Genomic DNA, 18,334 nt, shown 5'->3' with positions numbered 1-18,334 from the left:
AAAAAAAGAAAAACAAAAAAGACCAAATCAGGCATTCCGGTCTTCTTCGTCCTGCACGGCCGCCCGCAGCTCCCATACAATATCGTAACATTCCGCTAATAGCGAATTCACACTACCCTGTCCCTCGGGGATGTCGCTGCCCACGTAGAACTTCCCATCTACTCGCATATTATCAATGGAGTTAAGCTGGGCCGTATTAGCAATGTTTCGTGTACCGCGAATGTCCCAACCCCCCAGACTTACCTTCATACTATATGGGTAAAGTTCGCGCGAATTCGCCACGCCGCCAGATTCCTTAACCTCAAGGAGGCAACGCTTCAGCGTTTGGAGCTGGTTATACACCGGTAACAATGCCTCGGATACCGGTTCTGACGAGATTAGAAGCCCATAGATGTATCCATAGCTTCTCCTGATCAAGTACAGAAGGGTCTACATGTTCGAGTTAGCACACCTGTGATTGTTGAGATGTACTGGACGTTTACCCGTTGCGCATGAATATCCGCCAGTTGTCCTTCCGCATCGACAAAGTTCCCATTCACACGTCCCTCATCAATACGGTCGAGTTTTCGTTGATAGCCGAACAGGTCGGTCTCACGGAGAGACCACGCTTGTGTTACAGACAGCCGATCAAGCTGGTTGCGAATGTCAACCAACCGCTCGTACTGGTCTTGGAACCGCTCATCAATCTTTCCCTCCCTGTCGGGGATCAGCAGAGAAATGGTAGGATTTGGAGAGACGTACCGTTGCAGAACAATCTCCGTCCACTGCCAGCATCGTTCCAATAGGCCTTTCACATTCTCCTGTCCCGAGAGCGGTTGCCCATCAGTGCCAATAAAATTGCCATCTTTCAACGAGTCCTGGATCTTCTTCAATTGATCCCGTAGCCCATTAACCTCCGATGCGGAGAACTAACGTACACTTGGTTAGAATCAGCGGGTGTGTAGGACTAAAAGGTGCACACCTTTGAACGAGTGTTAACCGCAGAGGTTGATCGCAGGATTGACACAAGTGTCTCATGAGTAGACACAAGTTCGGGGCTCAGCTGCGCAAGATCACCCTGCAACTTGTTTAATAAAAGTCGGCACTTCTCCAGTCGGCTCTCTAGAAGTGTCAATAAAGCGGGGGAGTATGCATTGCGACAGCGGTCGATGGTTTCGTCAACATGAGCGAGAGTCTTTGTGATGGAGCTGAGGTCTTTGGAACTGTAGAAGCCAGCCTCTTGCAGGTGGTCAAGAAGTCGCTATTTGTACGTTAGAAAGCGGAAGAGACGGAAGAATATATTTTGTCTCCAGTTACCTGAACCGTAGTTGCCAGGGAATACCTTCAGCGCAATCGATCGTCAGTCTCTATCAGATCCGATCAACAACATGTTATCGGGAGGCACGTACACTGCAGGTGCCTCGTTGTTCCGACCAACTGTCAAGAACAGTAGCGAGATCAATTGAAAGCAATCATCCAGTACATAGTCAACTAGAACCTCAGGGAAGTGGTAACAGTCAGCAAGCCTGTTCTCATACAACTTACACTTAACGCAAGGCCCACTCAGTGCTAACGTCGGTTATGTGGCAGCCGGCGGTCTTTTCCCTTCCGGACGGCATTGAGCTTTTCAACCTCAGAAATCACCTCCTCATACAGTGGAAGCACGTCGCGAGACTTGATGTAAGAGGACTTGTCCTGCTTGATAAGCAGGAGAGCGTCGCGGGTGCGCAGCAGACGGTCAAGAATTGGTTGCTCTTGCGGATCCAACGGAGCGGGGACGGCGGGGGAATCCATGACGCCGGAGCGGGATAATGTAGAGTGTACGAGGTAGGGGGGGTGGGAGAGAAATATCAAGTGATAGATGGGTGAGAGGTAGAACGGAGAGGTATCTGTATTTCGGAGATAACAAACCACAAGAGATATACGGAGATATTTCGATCTAGAGACTAAACTGCATCATGCGGATCAGATGCAATCAGACGATGATGGCATGGGTTGCCTATTAGGGACTAGTGTAAAGTCACGGGAGGGGCGGTGACGCTAAGCCGGAACAAGGCCCTAAGCGAGCCCTAGGTGCACACAGTACCAGTTCCGCTCTGGGCCTCTACCGGACTCTCAAAGATAGGCCGAGTTAAAAGTCTCCCGTCTTCTTCTCTCTTTCCTATACCCATCCCTCTCGAGACTCCAGTCCAGTCAACGACCCCATCGACCACCATGTCTACTGCCGAGCTCGCTTGCTCCTACGCGGCCCTCATCCTCGCCGATGATGGCGTCGAGGTCACCGTACGTATTATCCTTGGATCTTGAGTTGGTATTGTGGGAAATCGATTGAACAACACGAGGTTGTCGCAAAGAGGTGGAAATTTGCGGGAAATCTTGAATATTGGGGGACGAAGATTTTTGCATTGGGAATATAGGCTGATCGTGTCTTTTGTTCACCACAGGCCGACAAGCTCCAGACTCTCCTGACCGCCGCCAAGGTTCAGGAAGTTGAGCCCATCTGGACTTCCATCTTCGCCAAGGTAAATATCCGACAGTTCTCGAGCGACAAATAGAAGAACACAAAGTCAAGATTCAGCAACTTACACTCCGATTTCTACAGGCTCTTGAGGGCAAGGACATCAAGGATCTCCTGACCAACGTCGGTTCCGCTGGTGCTGCCGCTCCCGCCGGTGCTGCTGCTGCTGGTGGCGCTGCTGCCCCCGCCGAGGCTGCTGCCGAGGAGAAGGAAGAAGGTAACGCTTCGATCCATGAAGAGTCTGCGAAGGTGCGCGGGGTGCTGACTTTTGCACACAGAGAAGGAGGAGTCCGACGAGGACATGGGCTTCGGTCTTTTCGACTAAGCGTCTTCACCCGTTCGGCTTTCCTAATTTCCTTTTTCACCTCATTTCTTCCATATCTCCTTTTCGCCCTCGCATTTCTTGTACCCCATACTACGCGACCGCACGATGATCAAAAAGGGAAATTCAAAAGGGATCAACGGACAAAGACATCCGGTGGGACTGGGCGCTTTGCTTGTATGATGGGTTCGATGACAGGTACTGGAACGGATGACGCTAAGATTCCGGCCATCAGACTTCAGTCGTGGCACACCTATGGGTCGGGGGCGAGATCATGTTGGCCGTCCTCGTTTCTATATAAAATGTTCCCAGTTTAGCTAGTTTCGAGCTTAAGTGCCCAGATCTCATGCCATGTCTGTCATGCGACCATGAACAAAAGGTTTCTGTTTGCATTGTCTGTATAAAGCTACTCATAATTCCCGCCCACTCCCATTGCTCGCTCTAAGGTAAAAAAGAATACACAAAGTCATGCATGATAGATATAAATATAGTACAAACGCCATGCCTACATACACCCCGCAACTTTTTCTGATCTTAAACTAAAAAGAACTCGACACAACTTTTGATAAGCGTGATCACTAACGGAACGACGCCGCGTCCCCGTAAAGTCGATCAACGCGCTAAACTATTAGCGTGGCTATACCCTGACCCTTGACAGTCATGGCCCTGCGGCTGCAGAGTCCGCAACCGCATATAGACGAAATTGTATAAAAATCGTGATATCCTCAACCATCGTACCCAGCGATCCCAGCAGCCAAGGTATATTTGTAACAATGTAGTTCTTCTCCGTTGAGTGACAAAGGATCTAAATTGTACATTGTCAGCCTCAAATGACACACAAAAAAATCGATCTGTAAATGAAAACCCACACCAGCGCCATAAGTCAAATTCCCCAGGAGTGAGAGAATAAAGAACAAAAGCGAGAGTCCTGTCAGATCAGTTAGTAGTGTAAATGCGGTGTCTCGTGGTTAGGGAAACACATACCCTCGCAAGATTTGTCCTTCCAGTTTTTATAGATCTGCGGAAGACGTGCACTAACATTTGTCAGTCCTGAAAACCATTCCACTCATTTAAATTTCAAAAACTGACCCCAGATAGCAGATTGCGCTGAAATACCCAACCACTTGGGCTCCGACGGCTATCTCGCTACCCCCAGCATCATCCTGGGGTGCCGGCTGCCAAACACCAGATTGCCATGCGATTGTCCATCCACCCATTCCGATCACGCAGATGGCCAGGACGCTGCTGAAGTTCTTCACCCATGCACTACGGCCGGCCTCGTTCTCCTCGACAATCTTTGCTAGTGTATCGTCGGGTCCATTAGCATGGCCGTCACGGTGCTGCGACGCCCATGACCGACGGCGCGAAGCCGGCCCTTCTTGAAGGCTGTCGCTAAAACGCCGGCCCAGCAACGGGGTGGTCGGGTCAGGTGTTTCAACGGAGGAACGTCGGCGATGGAAGGCCTGAAGACGCGAATTCCGCATCTTGTAGTAGAGGCATTGCCCGATAAGCACACCGTCCGCGATACAGAAATAAACTGCGATAGCCACAATTACGGGAACCAGCCCGGCCCAAAGGCCTCCGACTAAGTTGGTTACGTCACCGACGAACCAAACACCGAGAAAGACAAGAGATATGGCCTCTGCATTACCATTGCGATAATTTTCGATAAGTTGAGGTACCTGGCAAAAGGTAGTTTAGTTGGTTGTCGTCGCAGGGCCCTGCGAATCACAGCGCGGTCGAGAAACGAAGCAGATAAACACATACCAGAACGAAGATCCAGCAGGTCAAAGAAATAGATCCCAAGAGCCCGGAGGCAGCTTCACGGGTGGTTAACGGTACGGGTTCTACCGTAGCCATACTGACCTGCGACCACAGAGTCGGCATTTTCTTTCCTGGGTGAGTGAGCAATGGTTGAATCTGCCGGCGATCCGTGAGGAGAGATAAGGGCAAAGTTAGCTATCTCGCGAAGCGCTCGGATGTAACGTGATAGCACATGAGTCACTAAGATAGTGCAGTGGCAAAGTCCAATCTGATGATTGAAATTTTCCCAATAGTTCTTCTCATCGATCAAGATATGAACAGTCCCACGCATGGCAGAAGCAAATGTCAGGTTTGGATTAAGATTTTATTATAGTTACGGGCGGTTCCGCTGCCTCTCACAGAATGTTTTACTAAGCTGCGATCATTGAGAGGAAGCATCGTTTCACCCGCTTGATAGGAAGCAGTCGAATATTAAGGCCGATGATGTTTATTCTTTCGAAAACCAAAACAAGTAAAAGTACAGGAACGTGTTTCTTGGTCCGATTCTAAATTTAACGGATGCGTGTAACCGAAAATGGAAGCTTGGACAATACAAGGCTCTGTTATGACGTTTTGCCCCAAAACTAACTACCCCAGTTCTTGTATATATAATCCCATACGAACCTGTACCCCACAATACAAATACAACAAAACGAAGACACGGTACCAACTATACAGAAAACACACGCCTTTTCCTCTCTTTAATTTCTACAGCATAATAACCACAAATCTGTTGTTCATTTGAATCCATGAGCCATAGGCGATTAGCGATGTAATCATGGTATATCATTCCGTCACTATACACACATTGAGGGTGATATAATCACACATCCTCGTCTTCATCATATTCTAGTAGCTGAAGTTCATCCTCCAACAAATCGATCGCCATCTCACCCATAGAGTCCCGAATCGGACCATGGAGTAACCGCTGTCGAGTCTCCGGCTGGAGGGCGTCCAAGGCATCTACATACTCAGTCAAGGGCGAGTAGTCGACGACCTCTCCCCAGTTACCGCGATCGACACCATACTGGCGTAAAAATGCTTCCAGACTGTGGAGACCATCTGCCAGGAGCCACTGCTCAAGTTGTGGCTGCTGATCAGCGCTAGGATGTGGACGTGTGGGATTAATCTCGCCTTCGCCCTCACCACTCGGTCCGTTTTCGTCATGCACTTCTTCGCCACCCTGGAACCCAGGGAAACGAATAGCGCCATTGTTCATTTGATCCAGAAGGTCCCGCAGCCACTGTGGGCGACCAGCCTCCGGAACTCGAGACATATACGATGGGGTGGGATCTGACTGTTGGCGGAAAGCCTCTGAGTCATAGGGAGGGAGCGGGTCTGACGCTGATATCCGCCCGGAGACAAAGCGTGTGGGTAGATGCGTTGTAACTCTAGGGATGTCCGAAAGCACCACATGGCGGGCAATGTCGAGTGTGATCTCAGGAGGTTCAACTGGCTCTTCCTCTTCTACCAATGTATCTGCAACTTCCACGATCAATGAAACTGCCTCGGGTGTGTTCCAGAGATCCTTGGCACGGACAATGTAGAGTTCAGTGAGCAATTCATGAGCGTCAGTCGGAGGCATCTTGCCCCAGATCTGCTTAGGCATGGGCTGGATATCAAGCTCCTGCGCTAGCTTGCAAAACACCCATGGGTAGCGCAACATGGCGAGACGAAGCTGCTCTCTACATTCCTTAGGCTTGTTCAACCGGAGGTATGCCAATGCAAGTGAGCATTGAATATTTGGTAGAGACGCCCATTCCTCTCTCAGCCGGGTTTGTGTACAAAGTTCGATGAAATGGGAGTACTCTCGGCCCCTAAGGGCCAAGTGATCGATCAGAAGTCTGATACAGTATGGATCACCGTCATTGAGACTCAGTAACATCTTAGCCCACTCATAGGCTGTCCTCCAGGTTCCTTTCATGCCCAGGTTGGCAATGTACCTCCAACCGACGAGCCACAACTCCCGGTTCGCCATATGCGCAAAATCCAGCCTTGCTTGACCTTCCTTGAGGCTGGTACCAAAGGATGAGTGAGCCGACCTTCCAATGTTGAAAAGCGCCCGTTCAAGGAGATCAGCGGAAACGGCGTGGTCACTTTGGTGCTTGGCTATTTCGGAGACTTGGAGCAGAGTCGAAATATGGTACGGATTATATTGTAGGAGGTGAATCATTCTTTGAGGGTCCATTGACTCCACACACATATCGAACTGCATCTGCACGTCCTTATAGGAAGCGTTGTGAATAAGCCGGTAGACCGTAGGACCAGTTGACGATTTCTCTACCAGCTCCATCCCGAGGCCACCACTAGGGGTGCGAGGCCATTCATCCTTGCCCTGCATCAGGACGTTGCGTCGCAGCGTGACGCCAGCTAAACTCTGACCTCTACTCGCAGGACTGTATCTACCAGTCAATGCGCGACCGAGGTCAATTGTTTCCCGATTCCTGTCTCTTCTGCGGCCTGCGCCAGCATCCTCTTGATCAAAGTTTTCCAACACAACATTACCAAACAACTTTCGCATTTCATTCGTCGCATTGAGAGACTTCGGATCGATGGCTAGAAGCTCCGCCGGAGTCTTTGGAAACGAGGCATCACGATTATTTCCGGCTGCAGCTGTCGTGACATCGCCTTGTGCGGAACGGTTATTGTCAACGGCTAGCTCCCTCAGTGCTCGATCAATCTCGTCTAATCCTTCCTCATCTGCCTTGGTACTCGCTGTTGCTCCATCGGTGGCTTTCGAAAAAGCCTTCTTCTTCTTATTTTTCTTTTTCTTCTTCTTCTTCGAATCTGCCGATTTCGCTGGGACAGGTATATCTTCCGTTGGCTGCATCACCGGCTCGTGAGCATCGTTGTCGGACTCTTGCTCTTCTTCATCCTCTTCATCGGCGGCATTAAGTAAATCAAAGGCGTTCAACTTCGGCTTTGAAGGCTGGGGTACGGGCTCATCTTCGCTTGACTCATCGTTTTCTTCTGCTTGTAACGATACTTGCTGCAACTGTTGCTCGCGCAGCTTTTGCAGCTTGCGAAGTGCGCGGGAGGACATTCAGGGCTGATCACAAGGTTGTATAAATCAGCCAAGTGTAGTGTAATTATCGAGGCCGCGCGGGGAATTGGTGAGTTGGTTTTGTGATGTATAAGCAATAAAAAGCGCTTTTTGTTCATTTACAACCGCGGGGAATGACGACACAGTCTATTTAGGATTAGCGCGGGACATCGTTTCGAAGTTACAATACGAAGACAAAAGAATACAATATCACATGATAAACCGTCGCCTGCCTGGATGCCTGGGTCCGATTAAACCCCGAAAGGTCTCCGCTATTAGACTAGTAAATAGCTTGTGTCATCATACTGTCTCCTTCCAGCACCGCTGGACCCTACAACTCTCTCTACTACATTATTTACTCACCTACTCGATGCGACGTGCAGCTCTTCACGTTTTCCGTAGCGCGCGTCGTGTACCGGTATGGAGAGTTGCTGGTAGGAAGCCGCGTGCTGTGTCATTCTCTAGCAGCCATTCTCTAGCTCTCCGACCGTCCTCCGCCGGGAAACATCCTCCTATCATTCCCGCGACCCTACACTCATCGATGCATCTCCGGAACTTTTCGCTTGCCGTGATATCGACGGTCGTTGCATCTGGGGCCTGGTACGCTTATCAGGGCAGCAGTTCACAGTCGGCAGCAGTAGCGGGCTTGAACCGGACCATATCTACTTCCACCACAGCTTACGCTGAGGATCCCTCCGAGCCAACCCGCCGTGCGCTTCTGGTGGATAATGATCAGTTTTATACCGCTACTATCAACGGAGAAGAACCACTTCGTAAACAGACGGACGACTCTGACCGCCGACTTCTAGAAATGTTGACGCCAGAGCAAGCTACGCAGAAGCTGAGGAAGAATGAAGAATCGTACTTGGTTCATCGAGGCAAGGGTGTTATTCGCTATGACGTGGTGCAAGTGCCTAGCAACTCGCCAATTGAAGACGATCATGCCGAAAAGATAGTAGAGGTGCCGTCCACAGTAGCTACAGCGAAAGAGGGCGAAGCCAACAGCGACTGGATGTTCTGGGGCGTGTTCGACGGGCACTCGTACGTTTATCCCACCTTTATTCGCTGATAAATCTGTATAGAACTGACTGGGTTACAAGTGGCTGGACGACTTCCGCTAAGTTGCGAAATGTTCTCATCTCCTACGTGGCTCGGGAATTGAACACCACTTATAAAGCTGCGGCTGCTGATCCTGCGCTACTCACACCTACCCCTGCAGCTATCGACGCAGCTATTAAGCAAGGTTTTACCCGATTGGATAATGATATCGTACACAACAGTGTCGAAAAGGTACTCAAGTCTAACTCGCGGAGAGTTGCAGCCGAAACACTTGCCCCCGCTCTGTCCGGCTCTTGCGCTCTTCTTGCCTTCTATGACTCCCAGTCAAAGGATTTGAAAGTTGCTTGTGCGGGTGATTCTAGGGCAGTCCTTGGTCGTCGTGGCTCGAACGGAAAGTGGTCTGCAACCGCGCTGTCGGAAGACCAAACCGGCGGGACTCCTTCCGAAATGCAGCGTCTACGGGCCGAACACCCTGGAGAGCCTAACGTTGTACGAAATGGAAGAATCCTAGGCCAACTGGAGCCTAGCCGATCTTTTGGGGATGCGTTCTACAAGTGGAGCAAAGAGACTCAAGACAAAATCAAGCGGCAGTTCTTCGGAAGAACACCCCACCCTCTACTGAAGACACCACCCTATGTCACCGCTGAACCTGTCATCACTACCACCAAGGTCGAACCTAGCCGCGGAGACTTCCTCGTCATGGCTACTGACGGTCTCTGGGAGATGCTAAGCAACGAGGAAGTCGTCGGACTTGTCGGTCAGTGGATCGAGCAACAGCAGGCTGGAAATGTGGGCGGCAACAAGACGTGGCTGAAGAGCTGGCTCGGTTTCGAAAGCAAACAGCTTCCTGTTGAGACTTCGCAAGAAGCGGGAGCCGAAGGCCAACGCCGCCCCATCCGCCAGCAGCAGTATGATATCTCAGGCGTCGCCGACCGATTCACAGTCGAAGACAACAACGCCGCCACCCACCTCGTGCGTAACGCCATGGGCGGTAAGGACAAGGACATGGTCTGCGCACTGCTGACCCTCCCTAGCCCATACTCCCGTCGTTACCGGTAAGTTGCAGTCACACGCCCGCCCAGCCCCAGACACAAACTAACATAAATACAGCGACGATGTTACAGTAGAGGTTATCTTCTTCGGCGAAAGCCCCGACACCCGCACCGTCGAAATCAACAAGGAAGCCAGCGCATCTGAAGAAAACCCTAGAGCCAAGCTCTAAACCATCCCAGAGATACTAGAACTGACATCAATGACGCAAGACCTTACCCTTTACTTGCTTTTCTTATTGTATGGATCCCGTATCCATATGATCCATTTAGTACTCCTTTTATTTCTTCTTCTATTTTCATGTCCCTGAGCACTTAGTATATGCATGCTAGATGATCGTAAGATCTGGGGTTTTGTTTTTTTTTTTTCGGTTTTGGGTGGTGATCTACTATGTGAATATCAGTTAGAATGGCACATCTCTTCAGTGTACTATATCAACGTATAACGGTATAATAGATGTGCACTTTTACCTCCATAAAAATACCACTCTGAGTGCATGAACTTACTCTATATTATATATTCATAGTATGCGAACAATACCATAGCACAATAAGTACAATACCAAGACCTGGCAGAGAAAACCAGACCAAACAAGCAGGTAGCAAACGTACCCCTTAGCCCAACAGAATTTTGAACGTTTTCCGAGGTGATCTATCAGATGTGGTATATTCTGAAAGGTATGTCATGTGGGAAAGTCTCTGAGATCTTCTTGGAGTTAGTTAGCTAGGGTTACTACCCATAAAATATGCTGCATTATTCTGTACCTTTTGAGACTTTAATATTTATAATTGGCAGAGATTCTAGCCTATTAGGAAGGGCGCCTTTCTGGTTACGAGTCGGGGGCCTCACTCGTATGGACGGATATCTGTAGAGTTTGGGTATTTTGTTGATTATGCTCAACTTTTGGGATATTAAATGAGGTTATATATACAAACGGTATTATATATACATGAATAGAAGAAAGAAGGTAGATGTATCGCTTGGTCCATGCCCAAGTCAACTGTTCGTATCCTTCTTTCACGTGCCAGCCAGTGTAGGTAAGGATAGACCCGCCGAGCGTCCTTTGAGCAAGCCACTGGCCGAAATTTGCGCAAGTAGAGGTTGAAGCTGCTGCGGGGAGGGTGTTACTTTGCGCAGAGGTGTATTGACTTCGACGGCGCCTCTTGATGTGGACATGACCGCCTTCGTGTCTGAGTCGCGTGACCTTGTTTGGCGACATAGATGTCTTCTCGGACATCCATGGAGGGGTTGGTCGGGACCCCATATAGCATGTGAGTCCTAGCGGAGCGAAAGCAGGCCTTTCTTATAACTGGGCATCGGCTATTATTGGCCGATTTGGTAAACTTCATACTGGCAGACGCATCTAGCGTTTGAATTATCCAGTCATCACTCCTAGTGGAGTCCCTTGAAGCCCTTTGCGTCCGTCATAGTAGCTCTGTAAATAGAGTCCTCGGGAGCGCACACCTTGTTCGCAGTGTACCCGATATGCATCTGCTTCCAGGGCTTTAGTGGCTCCCTCCTGAACATGCACTTGTCTAAGAAAACAGTTTGCAGCGTGGCAATATTCGTACTGGTGACCCAGTACAGCAGAAGTGCCGCGGGCATTTCATAGTAGTAAGACGAAAGACCGACATTCAGTGCAAGAACCTGGATGAAAGCCCTAATTCCGCGCACGGTCAAAGCCCTATAGAGCTCTATCTTCGGCAAATCGGCCATCTGCGAGAACTTCTTGGCTTTCCAGCCGGCGCTGATGTTGAGCAAGATAGACATGGTTAATGCCGCTGGCAGAATACCCGTCGTGTCGCCTGCTAGTAGATCCGGAAACCAAAGCGCGCCCTCCGTCGCTAGGGAGGGCTCGACCTCTAGATGGAGACGAGGGGCTCCTGATGAAGAGGTAGGCTCGACGAGGGACAGGAGATACGGGATAAGACCCTTGTCATTTCCAGACATGGCTCGGAGAGCCTCCATGACTGATATCCAAATGGGAATTTGGAGAAAGTTAAGCGGCTTCCAGAACTTTGGGATGTTCCATCGCTTTCTTAACTCCGCATGTTTCGATTTCATACGTTGCGCCAGCATAGGAGTAGCCGCCGAAAGGTTTTGAATGTCATTAACGTCGTCGACTTTGAACTTGTTTCTCAATATATCGTCCTTGTAATGTTTCTTCCACGAAGAAAGAAGTGGTACCAAATCTCGCTCTTTGCGCGCTTGGATCTTAGTATATATCTGTAGAGGCATTGCGACGGTTGATCGAACAATCAATGCAGTCAATGGAATGGATACTGCCCATGACAGGCCACTGATTGAATGAACACCCTGTATGAATGTGGACGAAGCGTCCAATAGTTCGTTAACGAAAGGCGACGGCCTTGTCGGATGGAAATGCCGGATTTGCTGCAAAGTTGTCTTCCGCGGCGCGCGGAGTGAGCGATGGAAAGGCCTCATCTTGCCGGCCAATGGCTTTCTGGTTGCTTTATTAGCGTCCGATATGTGCGGTAACACAAGGCGCCGAGAAGAGGAAGCAAAGGAAAAAAAATATATATATATATATAAAGTACAGTAGTAAAGGGCAATTATCGCACTGATAGAGATATCTCCGGGTACACCAGAAAAACAAAAGAACAAATCATGTGATGTATATCACATGATTTTCGATTAAGGTCATACCATACAATACCATACCGAACGGTTGCTGATCGGCACCGACTCCGAGTTGGCTTATCGATAGTGAAACAGCCAAATAATCGCCAGCTGTTTGTTCCACAGCTCCTTGCAGTCGTACCTGCGCGCCGCCCAACATACGGATGAGACTACAATAGTTATGTCCGTTGTCTCTCGCTAGCCATGATGCTGTTTCTATTGAAGACGGTGATCACCGTCCTTGCGCTCCTCGCAACCTGCGTCCTGCTGCCCCGACTTCCCCTGGCGATCCTCCGCCTCGTCCTTCGTGGTGTCGGATGGGTTATTCAAAAAAGAACAAGGTCTCGTAGGGAGTATATTCTCTCGCGGGTCCGGGCTGAAGATGAGGAGGCTTCGTCTAAGCGAAGCAGATCGTCTTCTGGGGCTCAGGGAGAGGATGAGGATTGGGAGAAGCTTGACTCGTCTAGTTCCGGTTCAGGTACACCTGGCAATAACAAGGCCCATGAGAGTGATGATTGGGATGGGATTATAGGGTTCTTTCATCCGTTCTGGTATGGTGACTGCCTCGCCACATGTATGCATACCGTTCATGGGCGCAGCTGACATATCGTTATAGCAACGCCGGAGGAGGAGGAGAACGTGTCCTTTGGGAAGCTGTAAGGGCAACGCAAAAGCGCTGGCCCAAAGCGATTTGCGCCATATATACAGGAGATCACGAAGTCAACAAAACTGCCATGCTGGAGAGAGTCCAGAATCGGTTCAACATTCAACTCCACGCCCCGACAGTGGTATTACTATACCTTACTACCCGTAAATATGTCGTCAGCAGCATGTATCCTTACATGACTCTGCTGGGTCAGTCTTTGGGATCTCTGATTGTCGCCTACGATGCATTCAATCTTTTAGTTCCCGACGTGTTTGTCGATACCATGGGCTATGCGTTCACGCTGGCCTTCTGCAAGATGCTTTTCCCATCCGTCCCAACTGGTGCTTATGTGCATTATCCTACGATATCCACGGATATGCTCCAGTCGTTAGATGATACGACCGGCGTGAAAGGAGTTAACTCAGGTGCCGGAAAGGGACTGAGGGGACAGGTCAAGCGAAAGTACTGGCTTGCTTTCGCCCGTCTCTACGGCTGGGTAGGAGGCCATGTGGACGTCGTGATGTGCAATTCCTCCTGGACATCTGCGCACATTTGCACCATTTGGGGCCCGTCTCGGCGGGAGCAAACTCACAAGGAGCCAACTGTTATATTCCCACCTACGGCAGTTTCAGAGCTCCAATCGGCTATTACAGTAAATGCGGAGAGCGAGAAAAATAGGGAGCCCATCATCTTGTACATTGCGCAGTTTCGGCCTGAGAAGAACCACCCGTTAGTGTTGCGCTCGTTCGCGCGCTTCCTTCAGGAGCGCAGCAAGAATCCTACCTCAGCGTCGCTACCACAGCCCAAATTAGTTCTCATTGGCTCTGTTCGGCATGCCAGTCCCGATGAAACCCACATCTACAATCTCCGGCTGCTAGCGCATGAACTCCGCATCCGCGATCACACCACTTTCATATGTGACGCCAGCTGGCCCGCCATTCTCTCCCACCTCGGTACAGCATCGGTCGGCGTCAACGGAATGTGGAACGAGCACTTCGGCATCTGCGTTGTGGAGTACCAAGCCGCTGGACTCATCAGCGTGGTACATGACTCTGGTGGTCCTCGCGAGGATATTGTCGTTGATCTGGGTGATGGTGCAACAGGCTTCCGCGCCTCAACGGAAGACGAGTTCGCCGCCGCGTTCGAGGCTGCACTGGCTCTACCGGAGCAGGAAAAGGTGGCGATGCGCTTGCGTGCAAGGAAATCTGCCCTGCGCTTTACCGAGGAGGAATTCTCCCTCAAATGGATCAACGAGATAGGGAAACTCGTCCAACTGCAAGTTCGGTGATTTGTAGACCTTTGTCAGCCTGTGATATCCTGGGATATCAAGTGTTTTGTATTCTTAGAATCTCCTAGACTCGGTAGATAAGCGTGTATGTGAGAGTTGTGGTCATTGCGGTTTTGTTGATTAGCAGCGCATCTCCTATATCTATACTCTTTCACTGGTTTTTCTTCCCAGCTCTAACAACAGAATACTGTCACACTATGAGTTTTGAAGGAACCTGCATCTTGTTATGCTATTCCCTGATGCCCAGCTGTCTCACCAATATTGACCTCACCCAGAACACTCATTGCCCTAACTCCAACCGATGCGGTATACCCAAGGAACCGTATCTTTGAATGTCAGCAAACAGATTTACGTTGACCTAACATAGATGGTAACCACACTTCTAAAGGCAAAACAGAAATATATTCCAGAACAACAACCACGGACACAATAGGTAATAGACTTAACAGCCCAAACACGCATCCACTCGAGGATATCCCGCACACGAAACAGATGGAGTATTTCCATGGGTATGAAGACTCATCGTAAACACATAAGAATGACGGTCCGCAACCCTTGCGGACTAGGGGGAATCGAATCAAAAGCAAGATGTAGAAAAATAGAAGAGGCAAGGGAAGTAAGAGAAAAGAAAACCTAAAACACAAGCGAGAGAAAGCATGCAAAATGCATCCCGTACTTCGGTATATCAACGAAAGTTACACCACCGTCATCTGGTTTCCACCTTGTATCTCAACGCCAAAAAGTAGAACCCTCTATGTTTGACTAAAATCCATGGTAACCTGCAAATGATTGGCTCAATGCCAACTTTCGAGAAAGAAAAGTAATAATAATAAAGGGGGTGTAGATGGTGATAAAAGGGGGAGTTGAATTGGAAAGTAGGAAAAGAAGAGAAAGATGAAAGAAGACCAGGGAAAGGTCAGCCGGACAAGGCACCACTTATGATTAGGCATAGCCTGAGTCCCCAGGGTTGACGTTCAGCATTTGATTCTGATTGTTCATCACGTAAAGATTGTCCTGGGGACTTCCGTACCCACTCATGCCGGAGACACTGCTGAGGTTTGACTCATCATCTTCGAAGCCAAACTCGCCGCCTGAACTGGCGTCAAAGCTACTACGACCTCCGATGTCACTAGGATCCTCTGCCGCCGCAGTTATCTGATCCCACTGCAAGTTCTGTAGGGCTGGGTATTGTGCCAGCAGCGCGGCTGGGAGAACAAAACCGTTGGCATGCTGACCGTCCATTCCCGGCACCATGAGCGGCTGCGGGACCGGCTGTAAGTGGCCCGCATGCTGCTGATGCTGTTGATCCATAAGCGAGCGCTCTCGCTCTTGAGATTCTTCGTCTAGGAGTGGCTTGATACAGATTCGGCCCGCCTCCGATCGGAAATGGCGGCCCAAGGCATCTGCACGGGCAAATCGGCGACCGCATCCCCACTGCCCGCCCCGTGATAGATCGCCACGGCAGACAAACTTCTTCTCTCCGGAATGCAGGCCTTCATGCCTTTTACGATCGTGTTGACGAGCGAATGCCTTCCCACAGACGGTACAGACAAACGGTCTTTCATCCGTATGGGTTCGCAAATGGGACCGGAGATTGTAGGCTCTGGTGAAGCGTTTGGGACAAAGATGACACTGGAATGTAGCAGGGTGTTTCTGAACACGCTTGGAATCATTAGGGCTTGCGCCGGGCCGCTGAGGGTCCGCGAGACCCAAAATATAATTGCGGTTGTCAATAGATGACGTAGACAGACGACGAGATCGCGAGGGCGAAGGGTCCCGGGACGAGGGGTTACTGTGTGGCTGGCGGCCTGTCGGGTCAAACGGCGACAACGACCGTGGGGATGACGGGGCTAAGGGCTCTAGGCTACTCGATACTGACACAGGGGATCGTGAACGAGAAGCCGGATGGGCGTACGGATCAGATTTGCTACGCATGCGGCCTGTATTATTAGATTAGCATGTTATAAGGAGTGCCAAGATTGACGGCAAGGACACAGGGATTGGCTCTTACGCATAGACGGAGGCGGACTCAACGAATCTAAATCTGCCGTTGGCTTGGTTGAAGGAAAGATCGGGTTTTTAGCAGGTGGCGCGAACTCCACGTTAATGGATGGTGGCGCCATCTGTGACGCCTGACCAATATCCCCGACGATGGCGGTTCCCTGAGCCATATTAGCAACGCCTTCCGTTCCGTTGCCATAGATATCCGTGGGAGGACATGAGTATCGGTTCCCGGCGGGAGCGGAGATATACGGCATGTTAGGGATCATATCGTTCCCCTGCTGGGGCATTAGTTGCGGAGAAATGTACGGGCTGTGGACTGGACTGATGCCCTGATGGTGGTGGTGGTGCTGCTGCTGCTGCTGCTCCGACAGTGTGAAGGATTCAATCCCGAGCGAGCTGTCGTAAAGTCCTGGGTCATTCTGAGGCGCCAAGAGCGGAGATGGGTTATTATCTACCCCGTCAAAGGACTCATGCTGTGACATGTACGGAGAGGGCGCAGCGGATGACACTTCAGACACCTCAGAGGGGGCACGCCGATGGCCCTGAAAGGCGGCATTACCCATCATGCTCTGCCAGTCCGGAGGCGCATTGCCCGTCAGATATGCAGCACTGGCTGGATCCAACGACGTATGACGGGAGTGCTGAGGGGTATAGTATGCCCCTGGCGTTGAGCCTGGAGGAGACATAGGGCCCGGAGACGAATGATGAGGCTGCTGGTCCTGCGGAGACATCTGTGGAGAGGCGACGGCGTGAGGGGAGGATATCTGACCGACCAGATCGGCCGGGTTGACGGCCTGGCTGACTTGTCGGGGATGCCCCTGCATCTGAGTGTCCAGCATCAGCGAGGAATCGTATTCGGAGGCGGTCGTGCTGTTGGGACTATGATTCGGGTATAGGGAGAAATCGAAGTCGGTCGGGTTTGAGTTCAGGAGGGTGGAGAAGTTTTCCTCGTGCGGCTGTTGATGTTGCTGAAGCTGTGGTTGCATCGGAAGCCCCGATGAAGGGTCGAGCTGGTTGACCAGCCCTGGGTCGAAGGACTGGGGCAGTTGGAGGCCGTGGGAGAAAGCTTGATCGGGCGGGGCCAGTGTTTGCGCGCTGGTCGGGGAGAGGTAGCCGCCCGCGGTATAGCTGTAGGACTCGGCGCCCGGTGAATTCGGATTCGGGTTGGCATTAAACGATGCAGAGGTTTGGAAAGCTGAAACGGCGAAGGAAGGGTCTAGAGTCAAGCCGGGCGAAGCGTTGTTGTATTGGTGCTGCGGATGGGCTGAGGGGCTCACGCTGCGGTTTTTAACGTGCGCAGTCGATTGCCCTGCATCCCGGAGCGTGTCCTGGGAAGCCATCGCGAATCGAGGTATCCCAGAATAGATCCCACGCGAAGCAAGGCTGAGGGCGCAGAAGACGCTGTGGAAGCAATGGAATGATCGCTCGATCACTCAAAGCGGGGATTTCGCGTCGATGGCGGGCGGAAGAGAGGGGCGGTGATGGTGGATGAACAGGAATTGTTGGAGCGATAAGGCAGATGAATGGTCAATTTCAGGCACACATGGGGAAGGGGGTAGAAACGAGACGATTTAGTATATAAGAACGGGGCGAAACGCTGACAGGAAGGTGGACAAAGTAAGGAGCGATAGGGGGCAGTCGATCAACTGTGGGAGTGCACCTTGCGAATCAGCCTCGTGGGAGCGCAAGTCAAGTCGGTCTGGGGGAATGTTTCACATTCTCTCTCTCCCACAAGGGAGTTTAAGTATGTGTTATTTATTATGTATGAAGGTATGTATTGGATGTATGTAAGAAAAGGTAGCCTGCAATAAGAAAATGGGGGCCGTCAATTCCCCGCTAGTCGTTTGTCGAAGAGCCTCGCCGTAATATGAAAGGGATCCCAACCCAGTCGCTGGTGGTGGTGGTAATAGTTGTAGTGATAGTCGTCGTCGTCGTGGCGGAAACAGAAGACGATCGATGAATATAAAAAGGATCGAAGATCC

General features: G+C 50.6%; 8 protein-coding genes across 8 annotated transcripts; 3 read left to right on the top strand and 5 right to left on the bottom strand.

Moving 5' to 3' along the window:
- Positions 1–27: 27 nt before the first annotated feature.
- Positions 28–1,773, bottom strand: ABOM_009272 (uncharacterized protein; the record flags this gene model as incomplete). The annotated part of the gene is made up of 8 exons (XM_022536400.1): positions 28–186; positions 244–429; positions 483–696; positions 742–908; positions 962–1,240; positions 1,297–1,321; positions 1,389–1,470; positions 1,554–1,773. 8 exons carry the CDS (start codon positions 1,771–1,773, stop codon positions 28–30), a joined length of 1,332 nt encoding a protein of 443 aa, XP_022385486.1.
- Positions 1,774–2,193: 420 nt separating this feature from the next.
- Positions 2,194–2,822, top strand: rpp1 (ribosomal protein P1; the record flags this gene model as incomplete). Its single annotated transcript, XM_022536399.1, has 4 exons — positions 2,194–2,262; positions 2,424–2,501; positions 2,582–2,714; positions 2,776–2,822. The coding sequence occupies 4 exons, from the start codon at positions 2,194–2,196 to the stop codon at positions 2,820–2,822; spliced, it is 327 nt and encodes a 108-aa protein (XP_022385487.1).
- A 655-nt stretch (positions 2,823–3,477) lies between these two features.
- ABOM_009270 (PQ-loop repeat-containing protein) lies at positions 3,478–4,679 on the bottom strand (the record flags this gene model as incomplete). Its single annotated transcript, XM_022536398.1, has 5 exons — positions 3,478–3,624; positions 3,689–3,747; positions 3,804–3,853; positions 3,909–4,501; positions 4,587–4,679. 5 exons carry the CDS (start codon positions 4,677–4,679, stop codon positions 3,478–3,480), a joined length of 942 nt encoding a protein of 313 aa, XP_022385488.1.
- Positions 4,680–5,445: 766 nt separating this feature from the next.
- ABOM_009269 (transcriptional repressor TCF25 family protein) lies at positions 5,446–7,665 on the bottom strand (the record flags this gene model as incomplete). The annotated part of the gene is made up of 1 exon (XM_022536397.1): positions 5,446–7,665. One exon carries the CDS (start codon positions 7,663–7,665, stop codon positions 5,446–5,448), a length of 2,220 nt encoding a protein of 739 aa, XP_022385518.1.
- Positions 7,666–8,035: 370 nt separating this feature from the next.
- On the top strand, positions 8,036–9,946 carry ptcF (type 2C protein phosphatase ptcF; the record flags this gene model as incomplete). The annotated part of the gene is made up of 3 exons (XM_022536396.1): positions 8,036–8,706; positions 8,748–9,779; positions 9,835–9,946. The coding sequence occupies 3 exons, from the start codon at positions 8,036–8,038 to the stop codon at positions 9,944–9,946; spliced, it is 1,815 nt and encodes a 604-aa protein (XP_022385506.1).
- A 1,220-nt stretch (positions 9,947–11,166) lies between these two features.
- Positions 11,167–12,012, bottom strand: ABOM_009267 (putative mitochondrial export translocase Oxa2; the record flags this gene model as incomplete). Its single annotated transcript, XM_022536395.1, has 1 exon — positions 11,167–12,012. The coding sequence occupies one exon, from the start codon at positions 12,010–12,012 to the stop codon at positions 11,167–11,169; it is 846 nt and encodes a 281-aa protein (XP_022385524.1).
- Positions 12,013–12,618: 606 nt separating this feature from the next.
- Positions 12,619–14,348, top strand: ABOM_009266 (alpha-1,2-mannosyltransferase ALG11; the record flags this gene model as incomplete). The annotated part of the gene is made up of 2 exons (XM_022536394.1): positions 12,619–12,965; positions 13,031–14,348. The coding sequence occupies 2 exons, from the start codon at positions 12,619–12,621 to the stop codon at positions 14,346–14,348; spliced, it is 1,665 nt and encodes a 554-aa protein (XP_022385523.1).
- Positions 14,349–15,290: 942 nt separating this feature from the next.
- Positions 15,291–17,692, bottom strand: crzA (putative C2H2 transcription factor Crz1; the record flags this gene model as incomplete). Its single annotated transcript, XM_022536393.1, has 2 exons — positions 15,291–16,288; positions 16,360–17,692. 2 exons carry the CDS (start codon positions 17,690–17,692, stop codon positions 15,291–15,293), a joined length of 2,331 nt encoding a protein of 776 aa, XP_022385505.1.
- Positions 17,693–18,334: the final 642 nt, after the last annotated feature.

This window comes from Aspergillus bombycis (assembly GCF_001792695.1).
Source record: "Aspergillus bombycis strain NRRL26010 chromosome Unknown contig00103, whole genome shotgun sequence".
NCBI lineage: Eukaryota > Fungi > Ascomycota > Eurotiomycetes > Eurotiales > Aspergillaceae > Aspergillus > Aspergillus bombycis.
The sequence above is the reverse complement of the archived record's forward strand: the minus strand, read 5'-3'. Positions and strand labels throughout refer to the sequence as shown.